Source organism: Miscanthus floridulus, chromosome 6 (assembly GCF_019320115.1).
Source record: "Miscanthus floridulus cultivar M001 chromosome 6, ASM1932011v1, whole genome shotgun sequence".
NCBI classification, from domain to species: Eukaryota; Viridiplantae; Streptophyta; class Magnoliopsida; order Poales; family Poaceae; genus Miscanthus; species Miscanthus floridulus.
The window spans coordinates 93,277,306-93,295,734 of NC_089585.1; the positions used below are offsets into that span (position 1 = coordinate 93,277,306).

The 18,429-nt window shown below is 50.0% G+C and overlaps 2 protein-coding genes and 1 pseudogene across 2 annotated transcripts; all 3 read right to left on the bottom strand.

Annotated features, from left to right (window-relative positions):
• Window positions 1–1,072: 1,072 nt before the first annotated feature.
• LOC136458650 (CASP-like protein 4A3) lies at window positions 1,073–3,770 on the bottom strand. Its single transcript, XM_066458583.1, has 3 exons — window positions 2,743–3,770; window positions 2,486–2,621; window positions 1,073–1,531 (listed from the first exon to the last, which is right to left on the bottom strand). The coding sequence occupies exons 1-3, from the start codon at window positions 3,768–3,770 to the stop codon at window positions 1,340–1,342; spliced, it is 1,356 nt and encodes a 451-aa protein (XP_066314680.1). The 3' UTR covers window positions 1,073–1,339.
• A 3,083-nt stretch (window positions 3,771–6,853) lies between these two features.
• LOC136458652 (uncharacterized) lies at window positions 6,854–8,186 on the bottom strand (annotated as a pseudogene).
• Window positions 8,187–12,776: 4,590 nt separating this feature from the next.
• Window positions 12,777–13,662, bottom strand: LOC136458651 (3'-5' exonuclease-like). The gene has a single exon (XM_066458584.1). The coding sequence runs from the start codon at window positions 13,571–13,573 to the stop codon at window positions 12,965–12,967; it is 609 nt and encodes a 202-aa protein (XP_066314681.1). The 5' UTR covers window positions 13,574–13,662; the 3' UTR covers window positions 12,777–12,964.
• Between the last annotated feature and the right edge of the window lie 4,767 nt (window positions 13,663–18,429).

The window sequence follows — 18,429 nt, forward strand, 5'->3', positions numbered from 1 at the left end:
TTTTAAAAACATTACATAACAAAATATGAGATATAATAGGATTGGCAAAAAAAAAATGCAACATCTAATTAATGTTGAATGTGTTTATGCTGCTTGTATCTTGCATTTTTGTTATGGAAAGATTTTGAAAATGCATCTAATTGTTCTGTGACTTTTGGTGAATTAATGACAATGCAAGTAAAGTAATGAGATTTACAAAGCATCTCTACAATTTTTGGGAATTTAGTTTTTTCTAAATTTTTTATTTGTAGAGTTAAGTCTAATTTTTGGAGTCTTCTAGAGATATTTTCATGAGCTTTAAATTATTATATTTGGGTGTCTTATTTTCCAATATATCTTTAGGATTTTTCTTAGAACTTTTAGAAACTTAGTGATATTTTTATGGTTTAAAAATTTATAAGATATTTACTGGATTTTTAAACTAAAAGTTGAAGAAAAGTGCCTTGAAAACCACTTCTATAACCTAGGCAATGCGGTAATTCATACAGTTTTGAGAGTTGAAGAGGTAAGGCATCTGATTTTAGAGAGTTCGACGAGAAAAATCATATCACAATAATAATTCAAGTAGGTAACATAGAATTTTTCACCTTGACAGCTGTATGAAAGGGACGAAAAAAACGATTTTATACGGCAACCACCAGTTTGGGTTGAAAGGGGTTGAAGTGGCCCATGGGATGAAAATAAAAACACAACAAACAAACAAAAATGAGGAAAAAATGCGGCGTGTTCAGCTAGTCCGATGAACAGTGGATTTCGATTGGTTTTGAATGATTGAATAGTGTTCTATAAGAGAGAATAAGCTAAAACTAAGACTATACCAGCCGAACACCCCAAAGGAATTCAGAACATGTGATTTGCGTGCATGAATTTCATGCTCCAAAACAGTAATAATGGTGCAAAACCGCATAGCCGGCCCGCAAACATTAGAATATAGGAGTATCTTAGATCTTAGGAACTGCTAATCCGAAATGGCATCGCATATTTCTGATGCACATCGATTTGAGCGAGTGTAATAAATGCCGATACGCCCAGGCGCCCAGGCCACATCTGAGCTGACCATCATATCATAATATGTAGGAGTGGTCTCCAAGTTGCATATCTTTCAGACTTTCAGTATAAAACGACCAGCATGAAACCTTGGTACAGCCACTTCAAATTTTTAAAAGCCAACCTTGACTCAATGTACTGCTACAATATGCCCAAGTTGTAGAGATTAAGCCCACTTTGGAACTTAGGGATTTCACAGAAATCATGTACGAATTTCACATGAATCAAGATCCAGTGACCCAAGAAGCATACAGGAAGTAGTATTCACATCATGCAATGCACAACGGTAGCTCTATGAAACCAAGCTGAAGACACAGTAAGCAGAGATGACTGAGTTAAGACCAAGAGCAATGAAAGCTAGGAATGCCATGGAAGCTGAGGCATTGATCAGTTTGGTAAATTGATCCCCTCCAAACCGAGACATCCAAACACCATTACGAGAAAGTGCTGCTGAAGATGCTGACAATAGGAGGTAAGCTAACATCTGCAATAGCATGAAAAACCCATTCAGACACATTTTGGTCACTAACAAATTTTAAGCCAAGTTGCAAGCTCAAAACTAGTAGAGCAAAACACAAAAGATGAATGTCCGAGACATGGTTAAACAGGAATTTGTGGAGACTGCAATACATTGCTGAAAACATGGTCTGGCGCATTCCAAAGGGCGTACCCAGTGCAGAGAGCTCCCGCTCTGTGCGGGGTCTGGGGAAGGGTGTTAGTGGCAAGCCTTACCCTCGCCTGTGCAATGCGAGGAGACCGCGACTCGAACCCGGGACCTTCCGGTCACAGACGGTAAGACTCTACCGCTTGCACCAGGCCTGCCCTTCGTCTGGCGCATTCCAAAGGAAAGAATATAATGTAGAACAAATTGATATACATGCATTGTACAAGGAACATCTAAACAACATGACTTTGGTCAGTTGGTGGCAAATCAGGTGATCCATAAGCACACAAAGTCCATAGTTATTAGTCATAAATATGTCAAAACCTCAAGCACTGCACCAATCTCATTCATTTCTGAAAAGTTCCCTTATCATGACAAATGTTTGAAGTTGGAGGAACTGGAAAGGTGTTATTTATCAATTCATGGAACAACTCTTTTACTTACACCTGATGACGCACTGTAATGTATCTGTACAATGTTTATACCAACTAAACAAAATAGGCATATACCAAACCAAATCCGGTAGGAACAATAATAATATAGACATATACCAGTCGGGAAACGATAATTGCCACCTAGCGTTCATCCACAATCTAGGATTTCTTTATAAGAAAACAATTGCTGCAATAGTTCATCCAATTTGTGCAACTATATTTAGTTTTGCAATTATTAAATGGCCATAAGCTTGTGAAATCGTGCTATCATAAATTCATGGTATGGTTCCCAACAACACACAAATACAGAAGAGCAGAATAGCAGTTTACTCATGCTTGCCTGATCCATGGCAAGATTGAAGTAGCTGCGGAATGGGGCTCGAATCATGCGCCTCCCTGTAACAAGGTAATGCACCTCGGCTACCAACTGGAATCCAGAGTAGGTAAAAGCCAGGACGCTCGCAGCGAGTACATACCTACATCGCCAAAATTCACCAATTTTCAGCTCCCATCAACACTAATAAGAAACGGCAGCTGTGACTAATGAAGAAGGTTTTAACTGAGATCAGCCAGCGCTCTAGGAGTCCAGAGGGAAACCTGTACTCGTTGTAGCGGCGGAAGGAATCGCCGGACCAGCCCGTCGTGGTATCGGCGGCCATGACGGAGAGCGCGACCAGGCAGAACACGGCGGCTGAAACCCTAAACCCTAGCTCGGCCCTCCTCAGCTCCGCGCGCCGCACCTTCTCTGGGACGCCGCCAAGGAGCCACCTCTTGGACCCCACGCCGCCTCCAACTCCCCCAACGGCAGTAACGGCGGCGGCCGCGGCGAGTGACCCAGTGTCGCTCGGAGGTGTAACCTTGTCCTTGTCCGGCGTGGCCTTCGCCTCCGTCGCCGCGGGGTCTTCGCCGGAGAGGAGCTTCGCGATGGTGACGGCCGATTCCTTCTGCGGCGATCCGGCTGGGGACGCCTCGGCCGAGGAGGCCTTCCGCGGCGTCGAATCTTCAGTTTGGGCTAGAACGACGGCTAGCGTCATGCTCCCCGATTCGGTAGCCGATTCCGCCGCCTCCTGCTCCGACTTGGCTTCCGAGGACGCCGGCGCTGGAGTAGGCGGTGATACTGGAGCGGGTGAGGGACGGTGTAGTGGGCGCGGCGGTGACGTCTGGCCCTGTCGCGGGAGGGGTGGAGAAGCATCAGCGCTGGGCGGAAGCGGAGGCGGAGGCGGAGGCGGCGGAGGAGGCTGTGGCGCCGAGGGATGCGGAGTTGAGGAAGGAGAGCTATCGCCGGGAGTATGAGGAGGCGGAGTAGCAGGAGGAGGAGGTGGAGCTGGCGCTGGGTTCTCCGGCGAGAGGGATCCGTCAGACGAGGGTTTGACAGGCGGATGTTCTGAAGAAGGAGAAGAAGGGGCGATGGGTTCTACCGCCGGCGGAGGCGGCTGTGTTCGGGTTGGTGAGGCCATGGAGCAGCTCGTTTGCTCGATGGCTGGGGCTGCTGGTGGCTGTGCCGTCGGCCGTCGGGGACTGCGGGGTGGGGGATTTGTGCGACCGAGGCCAGTTGATACTGCGGAGTGACGGCGAGTGGGAGACTGCGGAGTGGATCCGTCAGTGTCTTTCGGTTGAACTGTCATTATAGCGATTAATAGCCCGTTCGATTCGGCTGGATCCACGTATAAGCACGTGACTAAAATACTGCTGACTGATTTAGCGTGAGAGAAAAACACTGTTGGCTGGCTGATAAGCCAAACTAGATACAGACAGTTACAGGCTGCCGAACAGGCTGTAAAACAATTCAATAGCAATGTCGCTCCACTGCTAATTAACTGCACAGCCTGATTTTAATGATAATTTTACCTGAAAATTCAATCCTTTCCTCATTGAATAAGCCGACCGGCTGAAGCTGTTTTATTGTGAGAGAAAAATACTGTAGATTCTAACTGGTAAGCTGACTGATAAGTTCAAGCGAACAGGGCCATCAATAGATCAAGATTATGTCCAATCAAAAGCTAACTTTTCGTGATACCAATAGTGCATCGTCTATTCCTTACCGGCCAAACTATGCCTCTTTGGACAATTGGTAGTTGCAACCAGGTTATGAGAGGTTCATCGAACAAAGTTTACTACGTGACCGTCTAGCCTGCGGATGCGCCCACGCCCGTGCCGACGAAGAAGAAGACGGCGGCGGCGTAGGGTTCCGGTAGGAGCTAGCCAACGTTAGGGTTTCGAGGTAAGATTCTCTAACGGCCTTAGAAGGGGGTTTGGGGATGGCGGCCACGACACAGCGGTGGAGGTGGGTGAGACGGCGGTGGGGCGGGGCGATAGGAGAAGGCGGTTTGGCAGGGTTGTCGGCAGGGGTGTCGCGGCGAAGGTCGACGACGACCTGCCCTGGGATTAGGGGAGGGCATGGTCAACGGGCGAGGGTGGGGCGAGGACGACGCCGATGAAAGTGTTGCGGCGGAGGTTAGAGGAGGGCAGGGTCGAGGGCGGGAGGCGGGCGGCACGGTGAAACGGTGGGAGCCGCCAGCCGCCAGTGGTGGGGGTGGGACGGGGGTGGGGCGAGGACGAGGGCGAGCGCGAGGTAGACGATAGGTTGCGCGTGTTAATGTTGTCCTTCATCGAATGCTTCTTCAGGAGTACGTGGCAGCGAGAAAGCTGAGCGCATGTTTGGATTTGATGTTGGGGCCAAGTTAAAATTCAGCCATAGCCAAATCAGGAATGTGCAGAAATTAGTTATACCAAATATATTTGGATGATGATTAATAAGCTAATAAAATCCTAAATATGTCCATTTTTCTTATACCTATGCGCATGACGGGCTGAATCTATGAATAATTATTTTATTATATCCAATTATGGTTAATAGGGATGTTGATTTTCATATTATTTTTGTAAGGAACACCATGGTCTAAAACTCTAAATGGATCACAAGTCAGATGTATGATTTAGAAAATATTATATTTTAGAGCTCGTTAATAAATACATTTATGCCCTATTTGACAGAGGCCATAAAAAAGGGGCTCCTTGCAAGGAGCAAGAGCAGTTTTTGAATTAAGGAGTTGGAACCATAAAGGTTTCTCTCAACTCCTTATAAACCTAGTACAAATTATTACTAAAGCCATTTTTGACAAAGTTTTTCAAAACGGCTTTAGTTTCACTAGAGAAGATGTTCTAGGAGCCAGGCCCTACCAAATGGGTGTTTAATCGAACAAAATCAAAATGCATTTTTATTGCGACCACCTCAAAGCTGACATGCCCGTTTGGCTGACCCATTCTCCTCTTGTTTCAGCTTATTCTCTCACAGAACACTATTGAATCATCCAAAATCATCCGAAAACGTATCAGCCGAGGTGTTCCTTTGGCACGGTTGAGCTAATTTGGTGCGCCCAAATTGTCGGGCCGATACTATTTGACAGATGGGCCTACTAAATTTATCTTGGCACAACGGCACCACCAAATTTAGTGCTGAACACTAGTCAAGTTACCAGGGCATGACCAAAGTTTAGCTTGGCACCCGAGGGTACGAACCAAACGTGCGTCTAAGTTTTTGGGATTGAATTGTCATTAGGATCACACACGAGAATTTGGGAATGCGGGGCTTAAAATAAAAGCCTTGATTTACTTCGCAAATCGTACGGCACACATTTGCATGAAGCTCATTTTATATACAATTACTGTTATTATCATTACATGAATATAATCAATCAGACCATGCGTCGCTAAAGAACTAGCGATCCACTGTACAGCAAAAGTGCCATGCAATCGCAATGTGACTCACTAATTTGTGACACACAAAACATACTTTCAGGTTTCAGCTATATACGATTATCACCAAGACATTTGTCATGGGCACATTTATACACGCACAGAAAATATGAACTGTAGGGTCAGGAAGTGAACTACTCTTTACAACTTGGCGGATGTGCACATTTAAAAACAGTACAAGGAGGTTGCTTGTATTCAGGTATGCTTGAGGGATCAACTGGCCGGACCTCACCGGCCTGATGGTCGTAAACGATCGTAAATTTTTAGTCAGAACAGTATTTTTCTCTCACACCAAACCAACCAACAGTAATAATCCACGATCGTATACGCTGTTCGGCTGGTCAGCTTCCGCTGGCTAGGCTGGCTGCTCTCCCTCACAAGTTACTGTAGCCGACACCTAGGGCCAGCCAGCCACAGCAGTAACTTCCCAGCAGCCGAACACACGGGTATATGATCGTATCAGCACTAGCCGAACAGTCTGTTACTGAAGTGACATCAAACAGTTAAGACATGGTTCCCTTCAAGACTTCAGTTAGCAACAGTACCTGAAGACCGTTTATGTGCGTAAACATTATATGAACAAATCAAAATTATCTGACCCAAGTTATGTTTAAGAGTAAGAAAAGTTTCCTAAGAACCAAATGAAGAATGTGAAGTGTTGTTCACCAGAGAAAGACTTGAATACCAAGTGCAATACCGAATAGTACACTAGAGTTAGTCAGGTTACTACTTTTTACTGTACCTTCGAAGGTCAAGCCCAATTAATCCAGCTTGAAGGATCGACAAGTTGTCAGAATCTGGAGAGACAATGACAACAGTTTCCCCTGAGTACTGAGTCTCCAGTATTGACATGAGCTGCGTCACCCGAACAAATACGTCTGCTACGCTCTCATTTGGAGTACCATCACTGATAGGAGGCGGCTTCATGTCAGGAGAAATGTTATCTGACGCATACACCTAATGCAGCCATCATGCCAAGAAAAGCATACTTCAGTCAGAATAGGGGTAAATTTGTTGCAAAAACTATCTAATGTTAGACTGGCCACAATGTGGGCTTTTGCCGGTGCCAAGGAAGGAAGGAGAGAGAACGTTCAAGCACCGGTGCTTAACGCTGTGGCCGATGCCCAGTTTTAAAAAATCTTGGCATCAGGACATGTTCGTTCCACGGTGCCTGAAACATAGAAAATTCAATCCCGAACTACGAGGAAGGTGAGAGGAGCACGCCGTCCACTGGAATGGAGGGGGCGCTGCTGTGGGTCGCGACGGCGCCGTGGGATTTTTTTTTGGCGGGGTCCACAGTCAACCCAAGTACCGGTGCCCACGCTGTGGCTATATTTAGAATCTTGCATCTGTATGAGGTGGAAGAGAGAGAAATTTTCTAGCACCGGCAACATTGTGGCTAGTCTTAGGAGGATACACATTCGTAAAAAAAATTGACTATTAATTCATGCCCAGTAAGCCCAGCATTTTTATGTATCTGCTGAAATTCCATTATCGCTATTTAATTTGGCAGTGTAAAAAAGCATTAATCATTGATCTGACAATAGTTTGGTTCATGATGAAGCAAGTAAGCCAACATCTGACCTGAAAAGATACTGTATCCTTGCTGTCTTGTAACAAGAAACATTCGGCTAGCAGACCTATTTTTCTCACCCAATAAATCAGACGTACGTATCAGCTCAACCGGCTTATACACCAGCCGAACTGACCCGCGCGGCTGCGCGATGGATGGCCATATCCAGCAGTCGTCCTCGCACGCGCCGAGGCGCTGGAGCTCGAGCGCGGCGCGCGCCGTCTGGCGGAGCCCCACGGGGGAGAGGCCGCTGTCGACGGAGGTCTTGGCGACCGGGTTGGTGCGGAGGAGGCCCTGCCCCTCGTACACGGACTCACCCGCGCGCACCAGAAAGTAGCGGTTCGCCAGCCGCGGCGGCCGGCGGGGGCATGCGGAACAGCCCGCGCGCCGACGCAGGCAAGGGGGCGGGCGCCATCGGGAGGGTCAGCGCCGCCGGGAGAAGGAGGAGATCACGGCGGCGGAGAGAGGTGACGGCGACGCGTTGTGGCCCTGGAGGTAGCGGTGGCGCGGAGGAGACTAGCGGCGAGGATGGAGCGGAGGAGCGCGCGGGGGGCTGTATGCCGTCTGCCCGTCTGCGCTCTGGACGACGCACGTACGCTCGGCTCAACGGAGCATCCGTGGCCGGGGCCAATGCGAGAGGAGTAAAATATCCAACTAGTTGGGCCGGCCCGATGCTTACTGGTGCAGGCCGGAAAAGTTTTCCAGTGAACATTGGGCGGCTCATCTGCTAAAGATCACTTCCCCTAAAAAAAACTGCTAAAGATCACTAGTCCTTGAGGGTTCCCCTTATAAAAAAAAACTAGTCCTTGAGGGTGGAAGAAAATACAACGCGACATTCTAGATCCATCAGAAATGTATTAATCAAGTTTAAAAGAATAAATATATTAATCAAACAATAGTAATTAATTTTAGAAATGCACCTTTCAATAATTTGCCTATATCAATGTAGTCTTCAATAATACAATCTTCTTTTTTTGTTTGGGAAGGAGGATGAAGTGTGTGTACTCTCTTAACATTTACAATCCAAGTTTTGGCAATGCTCCTTGGAATACAGAACAGTTCGGATCAGTGACTCCTTTGAAAGGTACAAAGTCCAAACAATACTAGATGATGGATTGAATTGCCCTTAGTGGAATATAAAGCCAGAACAGAACATATGATATTACCATCTTTAATAATTAACTACAATAGTTTTGGACCACAATAACATAAGGGCCCATTTGGTTGATTGATGTCATAGTCTGCAAAGCTACCGATGAAGTTCCATTGCCAACATTCAGCGGGCCTGTAGATAATTTATAGTCTAACGATACTAATTTGGTATCATAAATTTTAGCGCTATTTTCTATAAATTTAGGTTACAGCGTATCAAATGACAACTACTGATGAGCACATTGTGAAAATAGTTTATAATGTATCTAATGATACTAACTTGACTCCATAAATTTTTAGAGTTCTTTTCTATAAATTGGCAAAAGTCTACTTAAACCCCCCCCCCCCCCCACCCACCTATCAACCATGATCTACTTCACCCCCCAAACTATAAAACCGTCTATTTTACCCCCTGAACTTTTCAAAACCGTCTATTTTACCCCCCGGGCGGTTTTCGACGGTGGTTTTGCTACAATAACGGTGGTTTGCTACGCTACCTGTGGTTTCACCTTTTCTTTTTTTATTTATTTTCGCTGAATCTTTGAAAAATCATAGTAAATCATAGAAAAATCATAAAATGAAAAATCCAATTTTGTTGGACTCCACATGAGTAGATCTACATAGTTAACATATAATGTGGTATGCTTTAGTACAAAGGTTTTGCTATACCTTTAGATTAATTGGAAAATCTAATTTTGTCTGTAATTAATTAGAATTTATCTATAACTAAGTTATACATGGTCCAATGAGTACGGAATTTTTACTATAGTTCAAGCATACAATAATTAGCCTACCATAAAAATTTCACCATAATTGGACCACAGAAGCTGCAGCTATGAATTGTTCCAATTAATTACAGACAAAATTGGATTTTCCAATTAATCTAAAACTACAGCAAAAATTTTGTACTAAAGCATATCATATTATATGTTCATTGTGTAGATCTACTCATGTGGAGTCCAACAAAATTAGATTTTCTATTTTATAATTTTTCTGTGATTTACTATGATTTTTTAAAGATTCACCAGAAATAAATTAAAAAGAAAAAGACAAAACCACCGTCACTGTAGCAAAACCACCGTCGAAAACCGCCCCGGGGGGGGGGGGTAAAATAGACGGTTTTGAAAAGTTCAGGGGGTAAAATAGACGGTTTTATAGTTTGAGGGGTGAAGTAGACCATGGTTGATAGGTGGGGGGTTAAGTAGACTTTTTCCTCTATAAATTTGTTCTTACTTTAAAAAGAAGGGCCGAGGATCGTCCGCGCGGTGGAGGCGCTCCGCACATGGAGGGGGCACGAGTCATGCCGACCAGCATAGTGAATCGGAAGGAGCCCGCACTAGCCATCGAGGTATGCCTCCATGGCCGCCAGACCAAAGGAAGTGGGACACCCATCACCGGGGCGGCAAGGACATGGTCCCTGTCCTCCCGACGCTGGAAGCGAACGACGAAATCCTCCAGGTAGTGGCGACTAACCTCCGCATCATACGTCATCAGGTCAAACCGCTCGAGGAGGTAGCGGGTGACACTGCGGGCCTAGTGCCACCGACAACTGCGACGAGGGCAAGGCCGAGTGCGTCCTCAGCCGCCTGTAACTCCACAGACCGCAGGATGACGACGAACTCAGTGCGACGTAGGTGACCCAGGCGGTCACCTGGAGGCTCCCCAGCGGCGGTTACCAGGGCCGCGCCGCCCCCCAGGGGGGGCGGGGACTCAACCGGGGGCCGAGGGGGGGGGGGAGTCGGCGGGGCGCAACACCTAAGGCACGGACGGGGAGCGGCCAGTCAAGACCGAATGTGTGGATGCCGTGCCCACGGACCCCGCACGCCGATGTCGTTGGGCAGGTCGACGCGCAACGACCCTCCGACTGTGACCCGCACGCGGCGACGAGCGGGCCTGCTTGCCTCGGCCCGGCGGAAGGGGGCAAGCAAACGAGCGATGGCCCTCCTGGTGGCAATTGAAGTACCACGCTGGGAAGACACAATCCCGCTTGACATGATTGGCAACAAGACAGTTGAAGCAAAGCCCCTGCAGCTCGACAGGGACCGGCCGTGACTCCCTTAGCGGTGAGCGACGGCGCCATCGGCATCGGCTGCGAACCTCGTAGAACCCGTCCACATCCGGCACCGCGAGGGCGCGAGCGGGGCGCGCAGACGGAGAAGTGCGACGACGAGGCGAGGTAGGCAAAGAGACGGCCATCGAGGTGGCTTAAGGGTGTGCGCTCCTGGCCGCCGCCATGAACCCATCGACCGCCCTGGGGCGACGCGTGCGCCGACGGCGACCGGAAGCACCCGCAACGGCCTTGTCCCTTCTCGGAGGCGGCGGTGAAGGGGGCTCCGAGTCGGAGTAGCTCTCCGAGTTTGTGAATGACACATGTTCCCCCTGGAAGGAGGCGGAGGGGCTCCCAATGAGCGCGACCACATCCGATAGGAGGCCCGACGACCCCACGCCTAGGGATCTCAGGGAGGGAAGCTCCTCATCGGCCTCGTCAGCCCAAGAGCGGCGGGAGGGGGAACCGTTGTCCATGGATGCACCTATCAGCAGTCACCACTCACCGTCGCCGCCTCGCCGGAGCCCAGAGGTCGCCGGATCCACGCGCTATCCCGTCCCGTCGGTGGAGAAGGAAGAACCCGCCGCCTCGCCGATAGGGCCGCTGGCTTCCGCGGTGGCTCGTCGCCGACGGCCGTTGAGCGATGGCACTGCTCCTCACGGCGTTGGGCGGCGGCGGCGCTGCTTCATTCCAGCCACAGAAATCAGCATGCAAACTGTGTGTGTGTGATCTAGCGGCCTTGGTGGATTGTAGTTGGCCAAATCTATTGATTATATTGATTGCATTATGTTTTATGCCATAAAAAGATGTGACGGTTTGGAATCTCTACTGGATAAAAGTTATTGTAGTATTTGCAGCTTAACATGAACTTATTATACCTAAACATTTTGCCATTTGTCACTATTTTACAGCTTAACATAGTACCTAGGAGGCTAGGATTATGTAGCAACAATTTATCCATACCTAAACTTTTACCAACTTCAAGTTATTGCACGCTAATATGATTATTATACCCCGAACTAACATAAGCATATTTGTTCCTATTATGTACAGAAGCTCAAAAGAAGCTATATGTGAAGCTTGGAAATGATATCTGTTTGAGACACATTTGCCACCTGATAGGTAATTTCTTTTGTGGTCATCACTTAAGAGTGTTGCCTGTAAGTTGCATTACTTGAGCAGGATTTGTGACCGGCCCATCTTGGAGGTGCGTTCGTACTTCGTAGCGCTAGAGGGCCCGCCCAATAGGCGGCAGCGGACGGGACTCGAGTACTCGACCCTGAGCATTCCGGGCAGGAACCCATCACGATCGCATCTGAAGGGCTCTAATTGCTCCGGGGACCCGTGCACGGCGTGGGCGGGCGTGGGCTGCCGCACCGGGCGCGTCGTCTCGCTCAACATCATCGGAGCCGACTGTACGTTGCACGCGACTCGGCTTCCTGTCAGGCTGTCACCACACTTCGGCGTCGACGGGCCGCACAACCTCACATGGCTCGAGGCCTTCAACGTGACGGGCCGGCTTGGCTAGGCGCCGGGCTTGAGCCCACTTTCCAGTCCCTCGGGTCCCTGCGGTGGGCTGTGCGTGGGACGCCAATGCAGCAGCGATGGGGACGGGGTCGCCGTGGCAAGGTCCGCAGGCGGCTAGGAGGACGAACGCGGTGCTCGAGGTTCATCCAGTCAATGACGAGGAGGAACTCAACGGCGGCGTCCCGATGGCTGTCCGCCTCTCACTGCTCCGCGGTGTCCCGCACCGCCTCGGCCCTCTTCCCTTCACTACCGTCAGTCCCGTGAATGGCTTCCGTTCCGCCGCATGCCTCCCTCTCATCCCTTGCTGACTTAGTTATTTTTCATTTTACCATCGCTACTGAGAGCCATTGGAACCCATTTGAAGTCACGGCGTGACTTGAAGTATGCAACTCACTAATCAGCAGAAGGTTTCGCGCAGTCCAGCCTCGATCGACAGAAAAGGCCCGAATCACACGCATGCTCAGAGCTCAATGCGACTCTGTACGCGAAAAAGCAGCGACAAGCCAGGAACGCAGCGTAGTTAAATCACTCCCCGACTGACCGTCTGATTAAATTCTCTTCGATCACAGAAACCCCTAAAACCTTGTAGGCTTGAAATTAAACAGTGGCAACAGATTAAAATGCAGCAATAACCAAATCTGAACACACTAGCACGAATTGTCTGGAAGCAAAGTAGAACGAACTAAACTAGGACAGGCTAGAATTAAGCAACGCGAGTTTACGGCAGTCACGCGAAGGGCAGTAACAGCACTTCGCCGCGTCGATCAGTGCTCGCCGTCGAGCAGCCTGCGGGCGATCTCGAAAGAGACGAAGGCGTCGATGCAGGCGTACCTGATCTGCTCGTAGCTGAGGCAGTACGCGTCCCAGCGGCTCATGGTGACCCTCTGCGGCTTCACGAGGTCGACGCCCATGACGGCTTGCACGAGGGCGCGCAGCCCCGCCTGGCGGAGGTCCGGGCGGTTCATCCGCTCCGCGGCGCGGCCGCGCAGGTCCACCGCGTTGGCCACCTGTAGGCCGTGGTCGTCGCTGAGCCTCTCCGCGTCCGCCTCCACGCCGACGCCGAAGAAGTGGATCCCGCGGTCGCCGAGGAACTCCGCCAGCGCGCCGGGGAGGTTGTCGGCGTGGAGGAGCTGGAAGATGAGGCAGCTGCGCTCGACGCAGAGCTGCAGTGTGGCCACCGGGTTCTGGTCCGCGCGGTAGCTTGGGCGCCACTCGACGTCGAGCCCGACGGTGATGTTGTAGACGATGCCGCCGGGGCGGTGCACCGAGAGGATCTCCGCGATCCAGCGCTCCACGGCCTGGCCGGAGGATGTGACGGTGGTGGTGATCACGTCGTTGCCGAAGGTCACCGTGGTCACGTAGGTATCGGCCATTGGATGCCTCGTCTTCGTCTCTCTTGCTGCGGGCTGCGGCGCTCCTTTTCTCCTGCGCAAACGATTAGGGGGACTGGGGAAGAGGGGATTGGTTTGGGAACGGCTAATCGAACAAGTGCGGCGGCGGTGGAATAAAGGGTGAAGCGTGCCAGCGAAGAGTTACTTCCAGGCGAGATTTTTTTTTTCAGTTTTGATGGAAATCTTATCTGTGAAGGTGAAATTTAATGGTAAATAAAACCTAGTAAAATCCCCTTCCTGCGGATCTCTTCCATAATTGGGAATTTTGTATCTACTAAATTCAACTTGTCTTTCTCTTCCCAAGCTAAAATTTGTTAAATTAGGGTTTCAAAGAACCCTTGCCTTAGGTTTTTGGTAGCAAGCCAGATTTGTAGATATAGTGACATCATCGGTAGAGTGCAGGTCATGAGGTCAGCCCCAACACGGAATGTTGGATTGTAGCCTCGACCTCCATATATATCATCACCATATGTCTAAATCAAAACAGTCGATGGCTTCATAGAGGATCATTAATGTCTAGAGAGGTATCAACAGCCTCATCTAACAATACATTGAGCAGTTGAGTGTGTTGTGAGATATGGAGGCGAGGTCTCACGCTTTTATAGAGAGTGAGGAACTCAGAGCTTCTGCAAAAAGTGAAAGTAACTTTTCTTGTTACAAATATTTGCATGGGTTGTGAGATTGATAGCCTCGTTTTCACATTATCTACATGTTTAGTAACTTTTAGATGAGGTAATGACGGTCCGCGTTGGGCCTACTCGGAGCATTATAGCAGGAACAAAATTACAAATAGTAATTTCATTCGTTTGTCTTCCCATCTCTTTGGTTAGAAGGCTACATTCATCTGAGGTTAGTCGAGCTCAAAGCCTTAGGTTTTGGATAAGTTGAGAGTATCTTTGTGTCGGTACAGAAAGTGACCAACATGTAAATATTTATTGTTTTATCGTACGTTGTGATCGGAGGTGGCCTAGCACTCAATAACACAGGGTTTATACTGGTTCAGGCAACGTGCCCTACCTTGAGTCGGTCGGTGACTTTATTCCTGAGCCCAGGTGCTCGAAGTTTGCAGTGGGATTACAAACGAGAAGGAGAAAGATATGGGTACAAGAGGTCCGGTCAGACTCGGGTCAGAGGGGCCGAGAGTGACGGGAGCTCCGCTATGTGCTATGTGTTCGAGCTGCTCGAGGTTTGAACCTGGTGGTTCTGTTGTTGTGTACTAGTAAACTTGATCGATCTGAATCAACTGTCTTTTTAGGAGAGAGCGCATCCCCTTTTATAGATGAAGGGGATGGCCTTATAAGTGAGAGGGAGCGAGTATGTATGCTGCTAAGTCTTGCTACCCACGCCGGCGGGTACAAGATGATGGTAGGCGCCCACAATACTGTTTAATGTCAGATGCACGTGGGAGGTTGCGTCGTCTTCTTCAGGTATGGCAGATGTCGGTGCCTGCCGCACTGTTGATACCTAGAGGCATGTAAGGAGTTTTACCATGTTCGCCTGGTACGGTAAATGCCGCCACCCACAACGTTGTCGACGCCTCAGAGGCACGTGGGGGTGCCTTACCGTATTTGTCTGGTATGGGAGTTGATGGCGCCCACAACACTGTAGGAGAAAATATCGACGCCTACAACACTGCTTGGGTTCTGTCATGTCAGGGAGGTCGTAGGGTACTGTCCTGCAGGCGTACAGGGTACGGTCCTCGGTATTGCGGTTGACTTGAGTGCGCTGCCTTACTTTCTTCATCTGTTTGCTGGTCCTTATCGAGCGTGCATCCTCGGTCGGTTGGTCCCAGTCGACTATGATTGCGCCAGTTAGAGAAGAGCAGTGAGTAGGGGTCTGACGCACTCCCCGTCGAAGAAGTGGGTCAGAGTCGAAATTGGTATTTTGGCCAGGCCTTCTAGTCGGAGAGGCTGTCCGGAGGTGGCTGGAGACCGAAGCGAGCGCTTCGGTTGGAGAGGTGGGCCGGAGTCGGAAGCGGGTACCATTCCTTCTCGGCCAGGCCTTTCGGTCAGAGATTGGATCGTCCTTCTGGCCTGTCGTCTAGGTATTTGGGCCGACCCACAAGTTGCGCGTTGCTCGCAACGTTGTCTGTTGGACCGAGCCTTTGTTGGGAAGCCGGTACATGAGGGACCCCGGGTTTATGAACCCGACAAGAGCCCCCGAGCCCCCCGGTGATTCGGGTAGAATCATCTGGGGGATTTTAGTGTCGACAATGGGTGCGTGCGAGGGCACCCACGGGTGTAGCCCCCGAGCCCTCGGGCGATTCGGGCAGAATCGTCTAGGGAGGTTTTCGTGTTTGCCAGTGGGGGAAGTTTTTGTTTTGTCAGTGGGTGCGTGCGAGCGCACCTGCGGGTGTAGCCCCCGAGCGATTCGGGCAGAATCGTCTAGGGGTTTTGTCAGCGGGCGTGTGTGCGTGTATTTTAGTCGAGACCGAGTCGGTAGTTAGTTTTGGGATCGAGCGAGGCAGAGCTTGTGGATCCTGGTATCGGTGCAGCCCACGCAGTCGAGGAAGTTAGTTTTGGGATCAAGCGAGGCGGAGCTCATGGATCCTGGCGGTGCAGCCCACGCAGCCGAGGCAGTTAGTTTAGGGATTGGGCGAGGCGGAGCTCATGGATCCTGGCGTCGGTGCAACCCGCGCATCAGAGGTAGTTAGTTTAGGGATCGGGCAAGGCGGAGCTCGTGGATCGTGGCGGCGGTGCAGCCCGCGCAGCTGAGGCAGTTAGTTTAGGGATTGGGCGAGACAGAGCTCATGGATCCTGGTGTCGGTGCAGCCCGCGCAGCCGAGGCAGTTAGTTTAGGGATCAAATGAGCCAAAGCTCGTGGATCCTAGCATCGATGCAGCCCGCGCAGCCGAGGCAGTTAGTTTTAGGTGTTTTGAGCCCTTGAGCCCCATTGGGCTTGGTAGGGATTGGTTTGAGTTTTGTGTGTTACTCTATCCTCGGTTTCCCACAACTGGAGGGGCTAAGCTTTGTCGCTTGCCTCGATCACTTGGGCTCGAGTGACGCGCTCGGTGAGCTCACTAACGGGGATGATCGAGTGGAATCTGGGTCCGTTGTTCATGACGGGGTCAGCATAGCCCTCTTGTGACATTCCACTGCTCCTTTACCTACAACCTGGCAGATGCCGAGGGCGTTCTAGAGACTGACCTGGGTGGCCTGCTGGCCTCCCCTCGATAGAGATTCTATGGGTTTGGCAGAGGTTTAGGATCGAACAAGAAGGTTGAGATGACCCTGTCTGCTTTGGGGTAGACTAGGCGAGGGCCGCATGGGCTTATCTATGTTTTCTCCCCTAGCTCTGTTTGACACGAGGCAGCCTCGAGCCCTTCATGGGTTGGCCTTTGAACCTCGGTCGGTCGTTGCTCATGTTGAATGAGGCAACTGCCACTTCATGACGCAACACGGAGCATTGTGATGCATTTAGCCGCATGTGCGATGCCTTAGTTCCCTAGCCCCCAGGCGATTCGGGTAGAATCATCCAGGGGGTGTGGGCGTATGGAATGAATGCGTGTATGGATGTATGAATGATTATAAAGAAAGAGCAGGGGTCGATAATGTTACCTTCATGACTTGAGCAATGGGGTTTGAAGAGCTTTAATCAGAAATGTTCGACCGGGACCCATGCTCGTCGTTCATGACAGAGTTGGCATGGCCCACATAAGGCGTCCCTTTGCTCCTTACCCATCTCTTGGTGTTTTCCTAAACTATTCGATTGACTTAGGAAGCCCAATGGTCTTTCTTGGGTGGAGATCCCGTAGTTGGGCTTTTCCAAGTCCCGCCTGGGAAGGCGGAGGGCCACCTGCGCGTGGTGGTGCTTTGGTTCTTTCACCCGGCATGTGGTAGTGGTGGGCCATACCTAGGCCATGTCCCGTCTGATCGGGCGCCGTTCCATCGGTCAGTGTGCGTCCCATCAGTCAGGGTGCGTCCCATCATTTCCCATCCCCATTGAATGGGGGAAGGGAGAGAGTTTTTTGCTTCGATCCTTTGCCCTTCTTCAACTGCTGCATTTCCTCCTTAAATAGGGGAAGGGAGAGGTTTTCTCATCGTAGTCCTTTGCCTATTCTCCAACTATTGCCTCTCCTCCTTCCTTCTCACTAAGAGTGCCTGTATGCCGCGGCGGTTCCTAAGTGAGAGAAAGGGTAAGCGAGGGGGAGAACTCACAGACCCCTTCGTGAATCTAGAGTGCAATGTCGAGCTAGAGGCTGCCCGAGGCAGTGCTAGCCATCTTTGTCTAAGTGGCGGCTTTCGCCGAAGGAGGTGGCGCACTGGATTCATCTGCGATGCCTTTTTTGGGATGGAGCCGTGCATGGACTCTTTCCGGTGGATCTTCACGGGGTGAGCCTTGTCGGAGGGGAAGTTGCCTAGGATCGTGTTGGTGGAGGGTTCCGTGCCTACAGCTGCTCAGGTTGGCCAGTTCATAAAGTTTGATGAGATATCTTCCAGCCACGGTCACCATACCTCAGCGGGCAGCGTCCCTGCCTAGGAGCTACCTCAACTGCATGAGAAGGTCAGGGGCTCCATGCTCTTCTACTAAGCATCTATGGGTGTGACGCCCTTGAGGTACCCGTTGCGCTTGCCAAAGTCGAGGGAGCGGAACCAGGCGGGGTCCTTGAGGTATCCGTTGCATTCGCTGAAGTCAAGGGAGCGGAACTAGGCGGGGCCCATGGCTTCTCCTTTGGCATCAGCTGATGCCGCCGAGCGGCCACAGTAGTATTTAGAGTAGAAGTAGTCAGCAAATGTAATCGTTTAAGTTTGCGGAGGAGTCCTCATGTGAATAGTTTTTGTATCAATGAATACATCAGTTCTATTTTTGTGATAGAATCACTATCCGTTCTTTGTTTT

What these genes read in the sequence shown, in the direction of transcription:
- LOC136458650 (XM_066458583.1), bottom strand. Translation starts at nt 3,770, where the DNA reads ATGACAGTTCAACCGAAAGACACTGACGGATCCACTCCGCAGTCTCCC. An exon ending in CGCCGCTACAACGAGTACAG is followed by an intron (nt 2,622 to 2,742) that starts GTTTCCCTCTGG and finishes TTGGCGATGTAG; the next exon opens with GTATGTACTCGCTGCGAGCG. An exon ending in TCAATCTTGCCATGGATCAG is followed by an intron (nt 1,532 to 2,485) that starts GCAAGCATGAGT and finishes ATGCTATTGCAG; the next exon opens with ATGTTAGCTTACCTCCTATT.
- LOC136458651 (XM_066458584.1), bottom strand. Translation starts at nt 13,573, where the DNA reads ATGGCCGATACCTACGTGACCACGGTGACCTTCGGCAACGACGTGATC.